Below are 22,957 nucleotides of genomic sequence, written 5' to 3'. Positions count from 1 at the left end.
AATTGGGATGCTATTGCTCAAAATTGCCTTCCACACTCAAAATTCTCTCTATTCATCTCACTTGCAGGGCTTAATATTTCCTAAGCTTGCCTCATCGTAAGAATCATCTAGGTTAATTGTTTAAAAATATTGTTCCCCAGGCCTCCTCTCTGGAGATTCAGGAGGTTAAGGGTGGGAGGTCAGGAATTTTATGATCTGGCAAGTTTGGGGAGATTTGAATTGCTTTTGTAGTCACAAAGTGACTGTAAAGGACAAATATTAACTTATTAAGCAGTAATAATTTAAGACACAATCTTCCTAGTAGAGATTTGAGCACTTATAGGCCAGGGGCAAACAACAGATAATTTGATGGTGACTGGTGATCTAAGAAATTCAGAGTAGGTGATAGCTTACCTATCTTATCCGGCTCCACCCAACTTACAGACTTACCCTCACTCTGCTTTTCCTCCTGCTCATTCTACTCCAGCCAGACTGGTCTTCTTTCTGTTGCTTTAACATGTGTATGTTCCCGCCTCAAAGTCTTTGCCTTTGCTGTTCCCCTGCATGCTATATCATTCCTGAAGACCTTCACAGGACTGATATCCCTAATCTCCTTTTAAAAGGTAGGGCTATTAAGTGAAAAAGCCAAATGGTAAGTAAGGAGGAGGAAGGAAAGCACAATTTTAAGTCTGTGAAGCAAACTCATTACCTATCTGACAACCAGACTCTTTAATGTTGTAAAAGGGAGGCTCCTGGGTCTTTCCTAGCTCTAAGCAATGAGTTATGCCAGTCAATGCATAGCATCTGTGCTGAAATCAGGGTAAAGAAAGTAATGGTTTTCCTAGAAGAGAAAGAACAATGACGAGTATAAAAACAGTGAAGAAAGCCACTAGTTGCATAATAATTAAATCTGAGCAAAATGTATTATTTAAAACCATTCAATCACTGCCTTATCTTTTCTAATTCTTGCAGGGTGCTCATAAGTATAATCATCTGACTGTATCTTTGAAATGGCATTAGGATTTGGGAAGCATCTTAATAAACACTAACTGAAGCCACTCTGAAGAAAACATCATTAATCATGTCATCTGATAAGAGATACTGTCAGCATTACATTTAGAAATTTATACTCAGACTGAATTCCTGTAAACAACCCTGTGTGCATTAGGGATTAGGAAAATGAGGGCTTCTTTGTTTACTATAAATCTAAAAAAATATTATGTAGCCCTAATTTCTCCAAATGGAACCCACCTGGACACATTTGATCTCTCAGTTGCACAGGCTTTGTAGTCTAGCTCACTTTGCACAATGCTGCCACATTTTCTTCAGAAAGTACTATTTTCGTTGCCAACAGTCATCAACTGAAAACATATTGAAAAACCTACAATAGTTCCCTGTTGTTTTTTAAATAAATAAAAATCTTTAGGTTGGTATTTAAGACACTTACTTCAATATTTCTAAGTTTACTTTATCATTAAGATAAGGTTTATATCATTAACAAAAATCAACCAAAGCATAATACCTGACCGCTTAGTATTAAACATTATATGAAGCATCTTAATGACTTTTTTTTAAAATGGAGGTATGGGGGGATTGAACCTAGGACCTTGTACATGATAGGCATGCACTCTACCACTGAGCTATACCCCCCTCCATATGAAGCATCTTGAAGACACAAAGGATATATGAAATATTCCCAATCCTTAATGACTACCCAAATTAATTTCCTGAGAGAAGGCCACATTGTAGAGAATGATGCAAACAATATGAGTTTATGGGCGAGAGAAAGAGGTTAGATATTGAGATGTTTGTAAAAGAAGTGGGCCTTGAAGAAAAGTAAGATTTAGTCAAGTGGAGGATAACAGAGAGGTTATTGGAGGTTCGGTGAATGGCACAGAGGAATTACAGTGGAGAGCTGCACATGTTTTCTAGGGTAATGAATAGACCAATAAGAATGGAGTGGAAAGTTTATATTGGGAATAGTGGACGAGATTTTGATGGTTATGTATTGAAATGAAGGCTAGATTTTCCTATAAACAATGAAAAAATGTGTTTTTTGATTATGGGATTAAGGTAATGAAAGTAACATTTTAGGAATAAATTTGGTAGAATTGCAGAGGGAATCTGGAGGACATTAGGGTAAGCAAGTGCCTACCTTAGACATTAGTGATATGAAGAGGGCTCAGCCCTCCATATTTGCCCACAGTGGCTGAGTATGAGCTGTGTCAGTGGGATGGAGGCAAAGAAGTTTGAGAGGAGCCAAGAATTGAGAGAAAAGCCCCTATATTATAGTGTTATAAAAAGTCAAGTGAAGAAGGTATTTGATAAGAAAATAGTTATCAATTTTGTAATGGTTTTTAGAAAGATCAAGGAGAATGAGGAAGGTCAATAGAAACAAACAAATAAATATTTATTTAGCCAGAAGGGAAACCATCAAAAGATCAGAAAAACAAACATTTCCCAGTTGATATCAAGTATACTGAAACCAACTGCCAACATATCCCAATAGAACTAAAGAACTGGAAGTTCATAGAGATTAAAGACATGATCCCCAAATAAGGAAATTTTGTAGCAAATTTCTAGAAAAGTTCTCAAAAAGGGTATTGGATTTGAGAGAGGGAAGGGTCTATGAGCAATTTATTGAATTGAATGTATATATTAAAAAGCAATGGAACGGTTGTGACTGTCTCCAACTTTCAGACCAGTGGAATTCAGAATGTTTCCACAAAGGACAATTTATGAGTACAGTTCTTGGAAGTGAGTGAGAATTTCAGGGTAGGCTTTTAGGATTGAAAAGCTGTGCACTATCTAAAGTAAGTTATGGTCACCCCAATAGCTAGGAAATTTTGCAGCCAGAAGTCAAAATATCCACCACAAAGGAAAGGTTGCCTGCTATACTTCCTTCTCTCCATTATGTACATTCTCAATAAAACAGCTAATACATAAGAATAGTTAATATCTACCAAGAGAATTCAGATATTACATTCCATAAAATGAAAAATAATATCAATGGTATCAACCACAAAAAAGAGAGGCTGCTAAGGAAAAGAAATAGAGTATCTGAAAATTAAAAGCATGTTTGCTGATATTGAAAGGAAATTCAGAGATAAGATTAATAATCTAATTAATAATAATAATAATAATAATTAATAATAGAATTAACTGGAGACAGAATTAAACTGGAGGTTCAAATTAAAGAATTCTCCATGAATCCAGTGACAAAGAATAAAATGATGAAAAATATGAGTAAAGTAAACTTCTAAGATAGGGAAGATATATCCAGAAGATATAATACCCATCTAATAGGGAATCTAAAAGAAAATAGAGAAGGAAAAAGATGCAGTGTAGTGGGTTGAATAATGGCCCCCAAAAGATATGATAGTACTCATTCATTTTATCCTGTCTCTATTCCTTTTGATTTTGTGCCTGGCATGGGGTCTCCACCATTAGATAAGAGGGTTCCTCACCGATCCTTCCTGGATAACTATCTCTACTCTTGCCTTCTGCTGAGATTAGATTGAATCCATGAGTCACATCATCTACTTTACACCCTTCTGAGCTCTCACTAGAGTCTCCTTTCATGTTTCTATTTCTACCAACACTCTCTTCGAAGGGATCTAGGCCTTTATTATCATGCACTTCAAAATTCTTCCAAGCCTCTTCCCAATAACTAATTCCAAAGCCACTCCCACATTTTAAGGCATTAGTTACAGCAGCTTCCCTCTTCTGGATATGAAATCTGTATTCATTTCCCATGACACCAGTGACAAGTTGCCACAAACTAGGTGGCTTAAAACAACAGAAATCAATTCTCTCAGTTTTGTAGGACAAAAGTCTGAAATCAAGGTGTCCGTAAACTTGGTGCTTACTGGAGGTTCTGTGGGAGAATCTGCTCCATGCCTCTACCTAGCTTCTGATGATTGCCACAGTCCTTGACATTTCTTGGCTTGTAGATTCGTCCCTCCATTATTGGCCTCCATCTTTATACTGCCTTCTCTGTGTCTCTCAGATCTTTCTCTGCTTTTCACTTATAAGGACGCTTGTCATTGTTTTAAAGCCCTACTTTAAATCCAGGATGATCTCACCTAGAAATCCTGAATTTTATTACATCTATAAGAACCCTTTATCTAAATAAGGACACCTTATCAAAAAAAGGCTCCTGGGGTTAAGACATGGATATATCTTTTTGAGGGGGAGGCCTCTACTCAACTCACTACAATCTGCTCTCTAGCCCCTGGCAAATTCACATCTGTTCCACATACAAAACACACTCACCTCACCCTTAATATCCCCCTAATTCTCAGCCCATTACAACATCACCTCTAGTTCAAAATCTCATTTAAATGTCATCAGCTCGAAAGTCCCAAATCTCATCATTAAATCATCTGAATCAGGTACAAGTGAAATTCTGGGTATGAACCATCCTGGAGGAAAACTCTTCTCCATCTGTGGACCTGTGAACACAGAAAATAAGTTGTCGGCTTCCAAAATACAATGGTGGGACAGGCACAGGATAACATTCTCATTCTAGGAAAGAGAAATTGTTAAAGAATAAAAGAGTTGCCCATCCCAAGCAAGTTTGAAATTCAGAAGAGCAAATTTCACTAGGTTTTAAGGCCTGAAAATAATCCTCTGTGGCTTGATGTTCGACTCACAGGGTCCACATTCCAGCCTACTGGCCTTTGGCAGTGGCTCCCTCAACCTCAGGGCTCGCAGCAGCAGCTCAGTCAGCCTCTAGGCCACTCTCAATGGCCCCGCCCACCTCTGCACCACTTTTGGCAGCTCTGCCCTTGGGGTTATTCATTCTTCTTCTCAATGGGTAGCACGTGTTTGTAACTGAGTAGCTCTATCAGCCCATTTTCTGCCTGTAGAATCCCAGAAGTTATGTCTCAATTTTATCTTCTATAACGCTTTACAAATTCTCCATTACAAGAGTATATAAGTTATTCTATGTTTTCTTCCAGCATTTTACAGTTTTGTTCTTTGCAATCATTCCTTCTGGAGTTTATTTTTGTTCATAATTTAAAGATGAGAAAAAAACTAGTGTTCCAATTAATAGTCAGTTATCCAGCATCATTGATTGATCAGTGCATTATTTACCTAATGACAAGATATGCCAGTTTTGACAGAGGTATGAGCTGGTATGTAGTATGATTGACTGTATAAAGCAGTTTTCAGCCAATAAGCATAAGCACACTATAGCTTTCAGCTAGGGAACCTGCTACTTTGCTAACCAGGAGCTGCAGCTGTGTTATTTACTATGCTATGACCTTTGTCATATATTTTGTATCCTGAGAACAGTCTGTCCAAAATGACTGCTTATGTTGTAAAAATAATATTGGTTATGTTTCATATAAACAAGGTAACAGTGTTACAATGGTACTTACAGTGGAAGTTTTAAAGAGGTTAGAGGTGCTTTCCATGATATAATCAAGGAAGCAGAAAGTAAAGATCATCAAGGAGCTAGATATTGATAAATGACAACTAACTAATAAGCCCATTATAAGCATCACTATGATCTGATTGATCAACAATTCTATGAAGATACTTAGGGGAAAAACAAAACAAAACAAATAAACTATGGCAGGAGTCTCATCTCCCATTTCAGAGAATGTGAGTAGATTGTAAGAGTGGTTGCCAAGGCAGGATATCAGGAAAGCGTCTCCATAGGGACTTTGTGATAGTGATTCTACTATAGAATTGATTCAATTATGCTTCTTTTTCCAGTAACACACTCTTTTCATTAAATAGGGTATGTGTGTACTAAATTCCTGTAAGTATACATGGGTCTGTTTCAGGAATCTAAATTCCACAATATTTTTTAATTCGCATGTGCATTCTTGCATCTATACAACAATTTTATTACCGTAGCTTTATAATGTTTTAATATATTGTAGTACACAAACATCTTCAAAAAGATCTTGAATATGTTTGATCTCTTATTTTTCTAGATAAGCTTTAAGAAAGGCTTACCAAGTTGTCTTTTTAAAAATCCTATTTGCATTTTTGCTTGGTTTATACTGACTAGATGATTTGAGGAAACATTCATATTGTTCTTCAACTCCAGGTTTGTAATATATTTATTTAGGTATTTTCTATGTATTTTGGCTAATTTTTTTAATACTAGTCCTGTAGTTTTTGAGTTTATTACTGGTTATATTGCTCTAGGTTGTGGAAACTTTTTTTTCAATTATATTTTTCAACTATGTTTTGTTGCTATTTAGAAAAGACCATTTTTTAACTTATCTGATATATAGTCACTTTATTGACCTCTTGTAGGAATAGCTTCTCTTTTGATTGCTGGATTTTTTGTTGACAGTCATGACATTTGCAAATAATGACAGTTTTGTCTCATTTTTTCTTTCAGTATTGCTAGCTCTTTTCTTTTTCTTGCCTTATTCCACTTGCTTGGAAATTTGCCTAATTCTAATGGGAACATTTTCAATGCTTCATAATTGTGTCTTTGTAGGTCTCTAGTTAATTTTCTTTATCAGATCAAGCAAGCTTCATTCTATTACTATTTTACTGAAAGTTTAATTTTTTCACAATATTGTCAAGATAATTGTAGTAAATCCACTTTACTTTACTATATATGATCTTTATAAATTTCTTTTTAAAATTTTATGAAGATCTTTTGTGACCTGTTATATTTTTAATATTATGTTTTCATTCATGCTGGAAAATGTAAATTATTTTATTTCCATGTATAGTTGTTAAATTGTGGTATAGAATTATTTAAATCCTATCTTTTAAAATTATTTGAGAGTTTTGTTAAAATTTCCCTCTCTTAACATAGATTATGCATTTCTCCTTATATTCTTACTGTTTTATTTTTCTTCTTCTATTCCAGTGTTGAATTTTTAAGTGCACCAAGATTCATAATGGTTGTAACTTATCGGCAGGAGGGTTAGTCAGTGAAACACATTTTGTTTTTACTTTGAAAGAATCATTCCTAACTTCTCTTTGTCAGCATTTACTTGGTATTTTTCATCATCCTTTATACCCAAATTTTGGTTTAGATATGTCTTCCATAAACAGCATATCATTAGATATTTTTGCTACTCATTCTGAGAATTTAGCTCTTATAAAATTAACTTTAACATATTGACTTTAGTTGTGATAACATATATTTGGTATTTTTTATTTGATCTGTTTTCTTCCTCATTTATTTCCTATCTTCAGCTAGATGTGTTTACTTTGTTCATTGTCCACCTTTACAATGTCCATTGCCATTTTTTTTCCTGTCTAGGAGTTTGGAAGTAACTTACCCCATTATTTTCTTCTCTTGCTTGTCCTTGAATTTAGAAAACATACTTAAACTCTTTTTTTCTATAATGTCAATCATCGGTGTCAGTAACCTCCTTCCCAAACTAGATAAGATCATTAACATACTTTGATTAACCCTAAACTCTCCTAGTCTCCCATGTTTTGTGGATATCATCTGGAATTTTCTTTACAGATTTTTAAATAATTTGCTTTATATTGTGGCTCAATTTTTATGTTAGTTTTATCTTAATAATTGTGATAACCTTCACAATAATTTCATGAAAAACTTTTTCTATCAGTTTCACTTCTTTCTTTACTCAACATTATCTCTTTTATTCCATCTATTCCTCTTAGTTGTACTATTTTTTTTTTTTTGGCATCCTCAAGTGGATACTTTCAGGAAGAATTTATGATAGTAAAGTTTTCGAGTCCTTTACTGTATAAAAATGTCTTAATTTTGCCTTCAAATTTAAATGATACTTTGGCTGAGTACAGAAAGCTAGGTTAAAAAGAATATTTCTTTAGAACTGCAAAAATATTGTCCTCTTTTGCTTGTTACCTGAGAGGTCAAATGAAAAGTCTGACAGCAATTTGAATATTGTTTCTTTAAAACTATCTTGTTTATGTTTTACCTTTTAGAAACTTTCAGGGCCTGTCTGAATTTTCTTGAAGATCATAAATTTCATGGTATTCCCAAACATGGACATTCTTTTTCTCACATACATGCAGGCATTTTATTGGTTTCCCCTACAAAAGACAATAACATAAATTTTTAAATATAAATCTGAGGTCATCTGAGAGACCAACCAAAGTCAAGGAAGAAAGATTAAAAGTAAATGCTTAATTAAAAGGTGCTACAACACCACCTAAAATCTACCACCATTGCGACAGTAGGACACCACTTAAAATCTACTACCATTGTGGTTAGTAGGCTAAGATTAAGCTACAGCAAAAGCATCAAGTGTAAATTTTAGAGAGTGGATTTACTTTCCAGAAGACTGACACACTGATCATTTGGACCCAGCAGGATGTTTGGCCAGGAAAACGTCAAGATGGTTGGAAGTAAAGCTAAATCAAAAATAGGTACAATGGAGAATCCAAGATCCACCGTCTCTGAACAGGTGGTCATGATTTGTCTTCTCCCTCTCAAGATGCATTTACTGCACTTTGCAACCTTTTCTCATGATCTTACCCAATGATTCTTCAAGCTGAAAGCTACTGCTCTTGCCTTTAGGTGGGTCAGCAACTAAGTGAACTAGATTTGAGTTGCCCAGGACTCTGGATGGAATTTAGCACAGCTCTTGGAAAACCTGTCACAAATGGGGAAGTGGGGTCCAGGATATGGGGAATAGAAGTGGGTTGTAGGGGTGGTGGATTGAGTTGGCTGCATTGCTAGCTATTCTGAACAAAGTAAACCCTGAAGCATTCACATGTAAAGTAGTCTGTCTCCCCAATTACCTTCAAACACTCCCACACAGCATGTTCAAAGCCTGAAATCAGCAGCTCAACTGTAGTTGAAACTGCAAGGCTCACAAAATTGTCCAAAAAAGCCAGAATGAAACAACCCAGATAGGAATTCCCAGCAATTATTCTCAATCTGTTTTTCCCCAGTTTAAAATAAACATCTAAGATACATGATGTGGGATGTAGAAAGACACACTGGAGCAAGGTGGGTCTTCTGCTGAACTTTTCATTAAATATTGAGGAAAAACAATGGTCAGAGTATATTTGTATTTATTTTATTTAAAATACAATAACTCCAGTGTTATCCTATCATAATGGGACATGGCTGAATAGGTAGGAAACAGATTCCCCATTGTGAGTTCTTCTGATGTCTTCTGCAAGGATCATGGAGATGTCGATCACCTGTATTTTGGAGCAATGCTTCATCTTATCCTCCTGAGGTATGGTATTGGTGACTACTACTGCTTCAAGGCCTGCACTGTTAATGTGAGTAATGGCTGGGCCAGAAAAGATTCCATGAGTCAAAATTGCACAAACTCTGGTGGCTCCAGCTGAGAGAAGTTTGTCAGCTGCATGACAGATTGTACCACAAGTGTCAGCCATGTCATCCACAAGGACAGTCACACGACCCTTCACATCTCCCACTAGTACCATTTGGTCCACTTCATTGGCTTTCTTCCGTTCTTTGTGAATCAAGGCAAAGTCCACATTCAATCTGTCTGCAATGGAGGTCACTCTCTTAGCTCCACCAGCATCTGGGGAGACAATTGTGCAGTTCCTCCACTGAGAGATACTCTCCTTTATTCACTTCAGGACAGCTGGCTCTGCATACAAATTATCTACTGGGATATCAAAAAAGCCCTGAATTTGAGAAACATGTAGGTCCATGGTGATGATGTGATCCGCACCCTCTATGGACAGCATATTTGCAACAAGCTTGGCGGAGATGGGGGCCCGGCTCTTATCCTTCTTATCCTGCCGGACATATGGGAAGTACGGGATGACCGTGGTAACCCGGCTGGCTGAAGCAATCTTGCAGGCATTAATCACGATCAAAAGCTCCATCAGGTTGTCGTTGATTTCGCCGCAACCACTCTGCACTATGTAGACATCCTCTCCTCGCACACTCTCTCCAATTTCCATGCAGGTCTCCTGGCTGCTGAATTTCTTGGTCACCACCTTGCTTGGCTCCAGGTCCAGGCGGTCGGCAACTTTCTGAGATAAGTCCTGGCGGGAGCTGCAGCTGAAGATTTTGAAATTTGGCATTTTGGGCAATGACCCTAGTCTCTCTATGGCCAGTGATCACCCCTACCGCTGAGACAGGAATGGAAATCAGACCAGAGACTCCTCTGGGCACTTGGTTGGGAGCTGGAGACTGCAGACTGTAACTGACGGCTTCCGGCTGTTACTCGGCCTTTAGGGTTCTGGCCCGCCCTGCGCTGCTCTAAATTGTCCCTGGGTCTTTAAAATAATTCCTCCCTGACACCCACTTTACACTTTAAAACTAAAGAATCAAACCTTTCTTTAGTTCATGGGTCTTTTTTTTTCTTTTCTTCTATTATTGCCTGTATTAATTTCCAAAGGATGCTTAAATTTAAATATGCGAAAATATAAATATAATAAAATCAACATAAAACACATTAAAAATAAATATAAATATAAAATTTCTGCAAAGCAAAAGACATCTAAGTTTGAAAGGAAACATACGGACTGGAGAAAGTGTCTGAAGTGGGTTTTAGACAGAGTTCTTCCAACTGGGTAAGAAAAAGACAGTCAAAAAAGAGTTTGAAAATGGTATAAATAATCAATTTACAGGGAAAAAAAACCCAGAAAAAAACATGAAAAAATGCTAGTAATCAAGAAGATGCCAATTATTTTCACACACCACGTAGACCAAAATTATATGATAGGTAATCCCTTCTATTCTAATGAAATGTGTGTGTGTAGATTTTGCAAGGGAAATTTCACACATAACCTTTCCGTGTGTCCACCTCTAGGAATCTACTTAATAAAAGTATTCACAAGCACCCCCAAAATACATCAATAACAGTATTTCTTGCTGTATTAATCCATTCAGTCAGTATTTCCTGAGATGTTCTGTGTGTCAGGTGTCGCACCACTCACAGGGTATAAGACGGTGAATGGCAGTAACTTCTCTAGAACTGCTTATAAAAGCAAAACCTAGAAACTAACAAATGTCTGTCAGTAGATAAATTATGAGATAAAGTATTGTATAAACACAGGTAGCCATATAAAAAACTGATTTGTGTGTAGCCATATGAAAGTATCTCTGAGATATTTTTAAATGTAAAAAACCCATTCATAAAAATATGCATAGTATGGTATTTATATATTTAAAATTAAGTAATAGTCAAAGATCAAATCATTATGGAAGTCCTTATTATTATGATTATCTTTGCACAGGGGAGTAGGCTGGTGGGAGTTGGGATATAGGACTATCACATTTTTTTGACCTCTGTTAATGCAGTATTTGAGCTTCCATTACTTTTATAATTAAAAATACCAACAAAAATGTCTATGATGAATAAATAATTGTTAGCAAATTTTAAGCACACAGCTTCCAAAGTGCATTGGGAGTTGGAGTAATGGGATAAGAATGGAAGGGACCATAGATAACAGGAATTTCAATAACAGACTGTCATAAAAAAATGGAGGCATCAGACAGAGATCATAAAGTTTTATCCTGCTAATTGTGTGTCTGACATTTTGTTCTGGGATATTTTGATTCACTCTAAAACTAAATAATCATTTTAAAATATTTTGAAATTACTAAATAATTTGTTGAATATACTTTCTCACCCCACTTTTGAGCTTCCCCCCTGGGTTGAGTTCATGGATAGGATAAGCTCAGGAATAAGGTAAGGAATGGGAGAGGCAACAGAAATAGGTAAGACTTGGCTAAGTCTGTAAAACACACTGCTAGAAAAGAGTGTTTTTATATATTGAATGTACTATTATTATAAAGCCATTTAAACAGCTAAGTCAAATAGGCTAAATCAAAATGTGCTGCTGCTGATCCAATCACACCTCTCCCTGACATCAACTGCTTTTCTCCTCAGTTGAAACTCTTTGGCTTGTGGGGGCTCATTTCAGTCCACGCTTCATTCATGTTCTTTCCTTCATAAAATCAACAGCCCCACCTATACTTTATAATTCTCATCCTCAGCCAGACTATATACTGTGAGTTCTAAAGAAAATTCTGTGGCTTAATTTAGGAGCATTAAAAAGTACTTGCAGATTAAAATGATTTTTCGCTTGGTGTTCTCAATATGTCAAACATTTTTCAGTTTTTAAAGAAAAACAAAACAGATTTTTAAATAGACTTATTACTACCTAAATAGGACTGAACGCTAATATAAACATTAAAAACCGATAGTCGGTTACATTTTCCTTGAGGTGTTAAAAAGAAATTTTTGTGTTGCTGCTATTTTTGCTCCACGCTCTGGCTGTTGCAACACCTCACAGTTTCAGGGCTTTGTCTAGAATCATAAAATATTAAAGATGGAAATGGCCTTAGAAACCACCCAGTCTAACATTCCAGTTCACAGACAGCGAGCGAAGGCCCAGAGAAATGAAGCAAGTTGCCTGGGATCTAACAGCTTATTGCAGGCTGGGTGTGAACTAGAATCTGGGATCCCTGAATTTCCAAATAGGGCTTTTCTCACTATACCACTTCCAGCCCTTTCCTTTGAGGTTTATCAGAATGAAGAAAAAGTCAAAAAGTTGTGCAGAAATTTTTGAACAAAAGTTTTACTCTTTTATCAAACAACTACATCAAAGAATAAAACCTCAAAGCTGATACTGAAAAATTCTCTTACTTTTAAAAATTATTTCCAGAAAAAAATGAACAATTAGTAGTGTTATGGAAATATCTTCATTCCTCTGATATTTCCATTACATGAATCTATTGCAAGGGGAATTAGCTCCTGTTTATTCTAGTCTCTGAAGGTTGAAGACATCTATCTTATCACTGTTTCTGATAAAAGCTTGAGGTAGGAATGATGCCTATCGAACAACACATTCTGTCTATTTAAGACATCATTTCTTAATAAATTACTCTGGAAACAGAAATTGTGATACAGAGAAAATGCCTTATCTTTCTCTTTCCCAAGGAAAGCATATTTAAAACGTCATGTCTATGGATCTGTGAGAATTGCTATGTTCTGAAGGTCTTTTGAGTCAATATTCAGAATATAGATATATATTACCTTGGTAATAGTTTCTTGCTTTACTGATTTTTTTTTTTTTTTTTTACCCTTCACAGTTCCAACATAAATAATTCAAAGAGAGCCGTGATGCAGCTTGATCACCTAAGGAGAAAAGAAACTCAGTCAGTTCTTTCAGAAAGTGGAGAAAAATGGTTGTTGTATTTTAAGGAAAATAAATGCTTTCACTAAACACACTTGCGGATGACAAAATGCTAGATGTTTAGGTGGCAATTATAGTTCTTTGATAAACTGTCAAATCTTGTCACAACACATGTTACAAAAAGGACAGATTTAGATGTCCTTTATGACAGCTTTGTGTAGGTTGAGAATATTTGGCAGTTAATCTCAAAAAGGAACATATTTTCCTTTCCAGCAGTTATCTGCTTGTTTATTAGGAAGAGTCTCTTTGTGCTTTAATCTTACTCATTTGACTCACAGTTCCAGATCATTATTGTAACATTACCTTAACTCATTTATTTTGTTCATAATCATCCACAATACTTTGAGAAAACAATTTCCCACAGAGCTTTACATGGGTAGAAATGCTTTAAAGTTTGTTTTGTGATTGTTTGCAATTAAAGTTGAGTACTGTGTGTGTTTACTGAGCTTTTAGTTGGAAATCTGTCATTTTATACGATAGATGTGAAGATGATGATTAGGTAAATAAAGCTGAGTGAAACAAATAGAATATTTTGTGACTTAGAAATGGGACTTTAGTTCTGAGTATTATGCTAGACTCATGAGGGTATTTCTGAAACATACTTCTGGATTTAAGGAAAAAAATTCTAGTGAACTTAAAAATCTTAGTATGAAATAACAGTCTTGGAATAACAATGAGTTTAGGTGTGCTGAATAATATATAATTATAATGACAGATGAGACAATATATGGAGAGATTCCATAACTAGTAAACTGCAAATAAGAAAATATCTCCCTAATGTGAAATATTTTAAACTTTTAAAAGCTGTTATTGATAATGGATCTTTCCTTTTTAATAGAGAATACTGGTTTCATGAAATTAGTAAAAAGATACTCATGTTAATTATATTTTGATAAAAGGCAAGCTCCATTTATGCTATTCAAACATACTTTAGACATATTTTATTTTTTCTGTTCCATTGTGACCATTTAGTTAATCTTCATAATAAACAAGAAAACCAGTTGTCCGTTCATGTAAATAAAAATTGAGTACAGTGTGGTTTGAAATGGTTCAGTGGTTCTCTAACTTCAAGGGCATCAGGACCCCCAGTAGGGAGTGTTAGATGCAGATTCCTGAGCCCCATCCCCAGAGCTGTTGATTAGCAGGTCTGGAGGGGAGTCCCAGATTTCATGTTTCTTACGACACCAGGTAATGCTAATGTTACTGTTCTGGTGACCGGACTTTTGAGAACTGCTGGTTTATATATATCATCAACATTTATTTAGCCATTTGGGAAAATAAAAGATATAGTTGACTTATTTTGCTTTACTCATTTCATTAGCCCTTGTAATGTGGCATATTTTATTTTGCTCCTAGATTTTTTCATGTTCTTCTTTTCTACATATGAATATTGCTTTCAAATATCATATAACTCTTTAAGAACTGTATTTGCACACACTTCAACTTAAAATACGTGTATTTTAAAATATGTTGACAAATACAGATAAGATGGGAATTCTCGTTATTTGGGGATTTAAAAAAATCCGTTAGACGTTTGAACATCTAAAAATGAATTTCTACCTATTAGCTCACTAAGAATTGAATAAAACTTAAAGTCTCTCCTATTTATTATCCCGTTCTCCCTTCTTGAATCTCTTACAGTATTTATCACTGAGAAAGATCTTTTTGTCAAACTCTGAAAACCATTTGACTGTCCATGATGATACTAAGTATTGTACAGAGTAAATATTTGCTTAATTTGATACGATGTTGCCCTTTGGAAGGAAACCATTGTACAGTGTCTCCAACTTACAATGGTTCAACTAACAGTTTTTCAACTTTACTGTGTGTGAAAGCAATGCACACTCATTAGGAACCGAACTTCAAATTTTGATCTTTCCCAGGGCTCACAATATGAGGGAAAATTTTGACAGAGTTATAGAGATTTCCAATGTACCCCTGCCCCCACACACATATAGCCTCCCTTATTATCAGCATCACTCACCAAAATGATACATTTTTTTAACCAGTGATGAACCCACATCGACACATCATAATCACCCAAAGTCCATAGATTACCTTAGGGTTCATTTTACTGTTGTACATCCCATAGGTTTAGACAAACGTATAATGATATGTATCCATCATTATAGTATCATACAAGGTATTTTCACTCCCCTAAAAATCTCTGTGTTCTGCCTACTTATCTCCCCTCCTCTTCTCACCCCTAGCAACCACTGATCTTTTTAGTTGTTTCCATCGTTTGCCCTTTCCAGAATGTCACACCATTGCCATTATGCAGTATGTATAGCTTTTTCAGATTGACTTCTTTCACTTAGTAATATGTATTAAAGGTTTTTTTCATGACTTGATAGCTCACTTATTTCTGGCACAATGGTATTCCATTGTCTGAATATGTCATAGTTACGTATCCATTCACTTACTGAAGGACATCTTGGTTGCTTCCAAGCTTTGGCAATTATGAATAAGACTACTATAAACATCTGTGTGGAGGTTTTTGTATGGACATAAATTTTCAACTCCTTTGGGTAAATATCAAGGATTGTTATTTTTGGATCGTATAGTAAGAGTGTATTTAGTTTTTTTAAAGAAAATCGCCAAACTGTCTTCAAAAAGTGTCTGGACGATCTTGTATTCCCACCAGCAATATATAAAATTCCTGTAGCTCCACATTCTCATTAGCATTTGGTATTGTCATTATTCTGAATTTTGGTCATTCTAATAGGTGTGTGTATAACTATTGAGTTTTTAATTTTAGTTATTACATTTTTCATTTGAAGACTTTTTGTTTAGTCCTTTTAAAGTTCTACTGGGGAAGTTTTTAGAGTTAATTGTTCTCTGAACTCAATATCTTCAAACTTGTTCTTATTTCAAACTATTTTTTAAAACATAAAATAATAGCTGTTTCATAAGACGCATCTGGTAACTCCAATGTCTGAAGTTTTTGGAATCTCTATCTGCTGTCTATTTTTCTTGCTCATGCTGGCTTTTTTCTTCTGCGCTTTTTTATGTTCAACTATGTACCATTATGGCATATAAAATTTTATTTGAGGAAATTCTTTGAAATTTAGAATGAAAGTTTCTTCTTCCAGAGAGAATTTGCTTCTGACTCCTGTATGGAGTTGCTGTTAGTCTGGGGACCACCTTAAGTTTCTCTGAACTGTCAAGGTGATATAACCCCAGACTACAAAACTACATGAGGATATCCTAAGCTCACAACTTCTCAGGGATCCACAACTCCCAATCATTTCTCATGTGATTTTTCTCTGCTGTCTGCTATGCTCACCAGTGAGCCATCCCTCCCTCCTACAGACTATGGAGGCAGGTTACTTCTGGTTCACCGTTATTCTGAAGATGGAGAGCTTTGGGGTCCCAATTTAATGAGTAGAAAGTCTCCTATGAGACTTCTCGCCTTGGGCAGGCCCTGGGCCTTAACTTCCATCACCCTTGACCCACGAAGTCTACAAAACTGAAACCTAAGATAATTATAGCTAGTTTTAGCTCTTGTATGAAGAATTTCTGGTGAGCCTGTGCTCATATTCCCTCTCTGAGGGCAGAATGGTGGAGGAAGCAAGCAGCAATTGCCACAGGCAGAGAACACCTGTCCCTGGCTCCCCAGGGACAGTCATCTCAGGAAGGTTAGTGGTAACAGAGGCTGCATCATGGTGGCTGATAAAGAGACTGGAATGGACGAGTCTGCGGGCTACTTATAGGTAACAGAAACTGTAGTCTGAGAAATTGTCAGAAATAGCTCACTGTGGGACACCTTGAAATGGGACACATTTTTTGAAGTAGCTAGAGTATGCTTGTGCCATGATAATAACTATCATTTACAGTTCCAACATGATTTTCCTATGTCTGCTAGGACCTTTGAAATCAAAGTTATTCTTATATTTATGATAAACTTCAGGTCAGTGATAACAGAGACTAAATATATATAATGAATGTATATTCTATACACTACTTTCTAGTAATTTGTCTTTAAAAATATTACTTGTGATTGTTGTTGACTTTAGCAGTTTACTTCACCAACAGTCATTTTTTGTGTAAATACATTCTGCTTCATATCCTTATATGTTAATTTGCTTCTTATCAATTCAATTCATGAGCTCTCATTTCAAATAAACTACAGTGAAAAGCAAGAAACAGCTTATTAGTGTCAATCTGTTTTCCTCCTTTTGTAGACATAAAAAAGATGTTTCACCAGTGGATAAATGAATTTCTGACAATGAGCTATTTTATTTCTTGAAAATTATATATACTTAAAGCAATATTTTATTTTCACTAACTTTGGAGAGTTCTGCTCTGTGTTTGATGTCTAGAAAAATAGTGATTAATGGTGTTTCCAAGTATACGAAGTAGAGTGAAAATAGTTGATTTTTTATTTTTTCTATGTTTAATCCAATTGCAGAGGGACAGTTACGAATTTGCACATAGACTCTGGTGCCAGACTGCTAGGATTTGAGTGACTATCTGAGTGACTTTGGACAAAGTTTCCTCATCTGTAAAAGGGACGACAATAACAGCACCAGCCTCTTAGAATTGTGAAGATTGAATAAGCAGAACAAATATGAGCCATCAGTAACAATACTTTATATGTTATATGTATATCACAATATGTACTTTATAAATGTTAGCTATTTATGTGTGCAGAATACAGAGAGGCATTGCAAATTTTGAAAAGTGAAAGCAGAGTTGGTCTATATGGAGACCTGCTCCAGATTCTTCTTTTACTACCATTTATCTTCCTCCTGGAGGGACAACAGCAGTGTAATAAAACCAGCAAATTATTGCTGTATCCATATCTCTCCCCTGGATCGAGGGTGAACTGTAATGACAGGGTCACATGCTGAAAGTATGCCTATTCCAGAGACAGCATGGTTCTATCTGACTTCTTTAACTAGACTGAGTCTTCACCCAAGTATTACTATGTCAGGTGAGAGTTGGGAAGGCACTGACATCTTAATGCATCATTAATTAGCAGATTTTCTCCACATGCAAGGGTAGAGTAAGGTCCCTTAAAAAAAAAGTTTAGTCATAAAGCCATGTAGAAAATTACTAGTTAGCTAAATGAAGATAGTTTCCCATTTTCCTTAGTTTATCTAACAGGGATTAAGCATAATTTAACTACAGGTCATAAAATCTTTTGACTATTTCAATGTTTAATTCTTATAGTAAGTCTCCATTCTTAGTAAATTTGAGATCATAAATGGTGATTGGGAAACATGACCTTCCTGTCCTGAGATTCCATGATAGAAGACTCTTCTTCCCAGCAAGACATCACTGAGATATTTTGAACAAGAATATGTATCTTACTTATACATATCTCCAGGGAAGGAAATTCTGCAGATCCTTTTGATGATGAGCTCCTTTCAAAAATATAACTCATTTGAGACATTCTCTTCTATCTCACTTAAGTCTACTCCTCTGAAGGTTAATCTTATTCTTGCTTATTCATTCCTCAGTAAAGATGGAGAGCAGGTGATACCATCCTCTTCACATACCTGAGAACCATTATCACAAAATTCCTTTGCTGAAAAATCTCATTTTGTCAAGGCTTTCATTACAGGTTCTATTTTTAAGTCCTTTGATCATTTTTACTGCTCTCCACATCTCTTAAATCTCTGAACCTAAACAATTTGTGCTCACGTGGGTCTGACCAGTGTAGTATTATTCTGGATGTATCACCTCACATTCCTAATGCTTAACTATTTAGGCACTCCAATATCACATTTGCTTTTTTAAAAACGAAAGCATTTCAGTGGAGGTGATACATTATCTCTGAGCACTTATTTGTTTCACAGGTGAACTAAGGTCATTTAAAAACAAACACCCTTCCTTCACAAACACATACAAAAGGGTATACCTTGATTGTAATTTTTTTTCCATTCAAGCAAGTTTTTTTTTTAACAGTTGTTACAGAACTGCCCTGTGTTTCAGAGCTACTTCGGCTGATCATGGTTTATCACATATTGAAGGAAAAAAAAAATGGATGCAAAAAGTATAAGAATGAATTTTTAGCAATTAATCGAATTATATTTCTTTTAAATAGAATTGTGTCTGAAATGAAAAAACAGACTTTGGGTTGAATTATTTGATTTTATCAGTGGTATGTTTTTAATCTTTCCACTTTCAATGTGGATTATAGGCATAGCATTTGTGTTTGAAGTCTGCATCTGTCATTTGTATTGTTAAATAAAATTGGGATAATTATATTATGAAACTGGAACCAAAACTGGCAAGGTAACTCATTGAAATTTAAGATTCCCTCGATTATTGTATTAGCTATCAGATTATATCTTGAATTTATGATTAATCTGAACAGTACATGGCACAGATTGTTTTCTTTAACTCTTTGCATGGTGGGTTTATGATGTCGCTTTGTTGAATGACAGAATTTTACTTGCTTCTTTCAATTGTGTCTGTGTCTTTAAAGAGCTTTTACCACTTTCTAAAACATTAAAATCCAAGAAGATTTTCATTAATCCTTCTTTTCATAGTTACTCTCTTGCTTTGCTGATGAAATCTTTGTTTACTTTTCTTTGGGAGGTTTACATTATGGCCAACCATTTACAGCATGTTCATAATTTATTTATGATTCAAAATAAGACCAAAAATTAGTGAAACCTAACACTTGAGAGGCTCCATATGTTTGGATGTGCTCAGGTTATTATTTTTTGCCTAAAACTAAGTTACAAATCACTGAGATGTAGCTTATGTGCAAGCACTGTATGAGGTTTCATGAATATTTAGTGCTTTGTTTCTATTTCTAAGTCTGTGAAGTTTCATAAATCAACACTGTTTTTGCTTGGTTGCTACATAGCTGTGATTCTTTGTGCTGTCGCTTCTGTATTATAAAGGCTGAGTTTCATACAATTTGCCTATGGAAATAATTCCTGGTAGGTAAAAAACAAATTACATTGGTTCAGTGTTAAGGGTTATGGTTTAAGTATAATGGTAGCAAAAACACACATTTAAACTTCACCTTAAACCTCCAATTCCTGTATATTGTTTAGAAGTGAGTAAATAGTGAGATCTTAAGAAATTATTCCCAGGTTCATGATCTGGAATCCAAACTATTTCCAACTATTTTTTTGTCTGAAAGCTCTATTGGCAATGTTTCCTTATACTTCAAAACTGTAAATATAGGCCCTAAGCTATTTTATTGAGGTATTACATGTTCTAAACCAGTGACTCCCAATATCGCCAATCATCAGTATTACCTGGGTTGTTTTCTGAAAATATAGATTTCCAGACTCAAACTTTGGACATTTTTTTTTAACTTGGTAGTATTAAATCAGAGATTCTCAACCTTGGCTGCACATTAGAATCTTCTAGGGAGATTTAAAAAACACCCAAAACTTGATGCCTCAGTTCCAACCCCAGAGATCCTGATGTAATTTGTTCCAGGTCATCCCAACTTTAACCCAAACCCTCAGAGCTTTCTGGGTTAATGTTCATCCACTTTTGAGAACCACTGCTTTAAACAACACGTTTCTTAATTAGAAGTATGGTATTCAGAGTTTCTTACAGTGACTTTGATTTGGTTTACAATTTTACAGTCTTGTTACCATCTTCAAATATTTCCCTTACTCATTTATAAAGTTATACTGAAAACCCCTGGGAGAAGGAGAGGCTGATACCTCCAAGGAAGTTCTGGCACGGGGAGATGTTTACCTTAACAGGAGAAATATATGACTTCTATGAGAAACACTAGAGAAGCTGGATTGTCTTCCTCCCACCAGATGGAGAGCCTACAGACAAGGAGATTAGGGAGGGTAGAGTTAATAAACTGATTTTGCTGTGCCCAGGACAACCAAGAGGACTGCTTCTGCTTGAGTTGATTCCTTGACCCTTGGTAATAGTATCTAGCATTTACTGAGTACTTAGTACAAGCCAAATACTTAGAATTCTTCACCATAGCCCCACTGCCATATTATAGGAAAGAAAATGGTAAGCACAGGGAGGTTAAGTAACTTACCCAGAGTCACACAGTTAGTATGTAGTAAAGACTGAATTTGACCCCAGGCAGCCTGACTCCAGTGCCCTTATGGCTGCCTGTGATGTCCACCTTGACTGACTTGCTAGACAACAATATGGTATGATAGATACGAATGAAGGATATTTAAGCATATTGAAATCCAATCTCATACAAGCAATGTTAACATGTACAACTTTGACTTCTCTTCAATGATGCTATCAGTAAAATAGGATTAATAATAATACTTTCTTCACAATTTTGTTATGAGGCTTTTAAATAAACAGTAGCTTAATGCTTGGATTATAGAAGCACTAAGGAAATAATGTCTGTTTTTTATAAGTCAACGCAGTTTACAAAGTCCCAAAACATAGAAATTTGGGGTTTGGATTCATTGCTGTTCTTCTTGTGGGTACGCTTGATCGTTCCGGTGAGTGTACATAGATTAGTTAAGGTTTATTCTAACCCTGAAATGCTCTAATTTTCATAAATTGTATTATTCACCCAGAGACCTTATCTCTACTTGGCAAAATTTTTCATTATGGTTAATCATTTAATTTGTTGAGTAAATCTTATTTTCTCATTGATTTACATAAGAAAAGCAAAGCTTCTTTCTTGTGAAATATATTACTTTAAGTACCAAGTAGAAGACTTTTCCTAAGAAATCAACATGGTAGCTCACTTAAAAGTCTCTCCCAACATGGTGCCACATAAAATTCCTGAAATGAGAGTCAGAATACTTGGATTCTATTCTTCCCTGTCTTCCTTCGTTAAGTACTTGGCAATATCAGGCATGTTAATTTAACATCTTAAGACTTTGGTTGTCTTATGTGTAGATTTTGAAGCTGTGTTACGTGAGAGTGATGGCTTCTTCTTGCTCTGATATTATGTGATTCTGGATAGCATAAAATAGCCACAAGGTTATATTTATATACATAAACTGTGTATATAATGGGAACTGCAGTTCTCACCCACCAGTTCAACTTTTTAATTCCAACAATCTCTTCCTTATTCTGAGCTCATCTGTCAAAAATAAGAAATAGGATTCTATGATTTCTAACGTTTTTATGAATCTATTAATCTCTCCTCCATTATCAGCCATTTGCCAAAATGTAACAGCCCCTATACCTAGAGATCTCTTTAGTGGTTACTCTCCAGTAGCTCCTGGAAAATTGCTTTATCTTCTATCATTTAGTGTTTTATAGTGTTTCTCAAATATTGATTTCTGGATATACATTTGATTACATAAATAGTGGAAATCTTTCCCTAATTTATACACATAAAATTGAATTAAAGGATAGAAGACTTCTCCCATAAAATATTTTTAAGCTTCTGACACCAAGTACCATTTGTTTGTATTAGAACAAAATATAACAGAATATGCCATTTAATACAAAGTTATTTATGTAATAGTATAGTGATTCTCAAATTAACTGTGATGAAGGGATGGTTCTTTTTTTAGCATCTGATCTATTGCAGACCACTCCTTTTGTAAAGTACAATAAAAATCTGAATTACTAGCAAAAGGATTTTTTTAAGAAATAAAAATACAAATCCAATTTTTAAAATTATTTGTTGCCACAGACATAAAATTTTTCTGTCAAGCTGCTCTAATATCAGTTCTCTCACATTTTATTCTCAATGCCTATAGTTGTCAGAAATCGAAAGCAAAGAGTGCATAGAGCTGTACTGATCTGCAGATAAGGCATTGAGTTGCACTAGTCTTGAAAAGCAAATTTGACTTTATCTCTTTAGTAAGTTTGAAGTTCCTTAGCAAAAATAAGGGAGTTTCCTTATTGCCCTCTCTCAACTTGTAAGACTTCTTCAAAAGGCTAGACCTGGCCAGCTTCAGACAGCACCTACAGTGACTGGATTCTTCAA

At 35.3% G+C, this 22,957-nt stretch overlaps 1 protein-coding gene across 1 annotated transcript in view; it reads right to left on the bottom strand.

Annotated features, from left to right (window-relative positions):
* Positions 1-9,003: 9,003 nt before the first annotated feature.
* Positions 9,004-22,957, bottom strand: part of LOC105078591 (ribose-phosphate pyrophosphokinase 1) — a 47,674-nt gene continuing 33,720 nt past the window's right edge. The window contains 2 exon segments of the mRNA XM_074367384.1: positions 9,004-9,952; positions 12,939-13,040. Coding sequence (XP_074223485.1) covers positions 9,019-9,852 — 834 coding nt within the window. The 5' untranslated portion in view covers positions 9,853-9,952; positions 12,939-13,040 and the 3' untranslated portion in view covers positions 9,004-9,018.

Source organism: Camelus bactrianus, chromosome 7, assembly GCF_048773025.1.
Source record: "Camelus bactrianus isolate YW-2024 breed Bactrian camel chromosome 7, ASM4877302v1, whole genome shotgun sequence".
NCBI classification, from domain to species: domain Eukaryota; kingdom Metazoa; phylum Chordata; class Mammalia; order Artiodactyla; family Camelidae; genus Camelus; species Camelus bactrianus.
The sequence above is the reverse complement of the archived record's forward strand: the minus strand, read 5'-3'. Positions and strand labels throughout refer to the sequence as shown.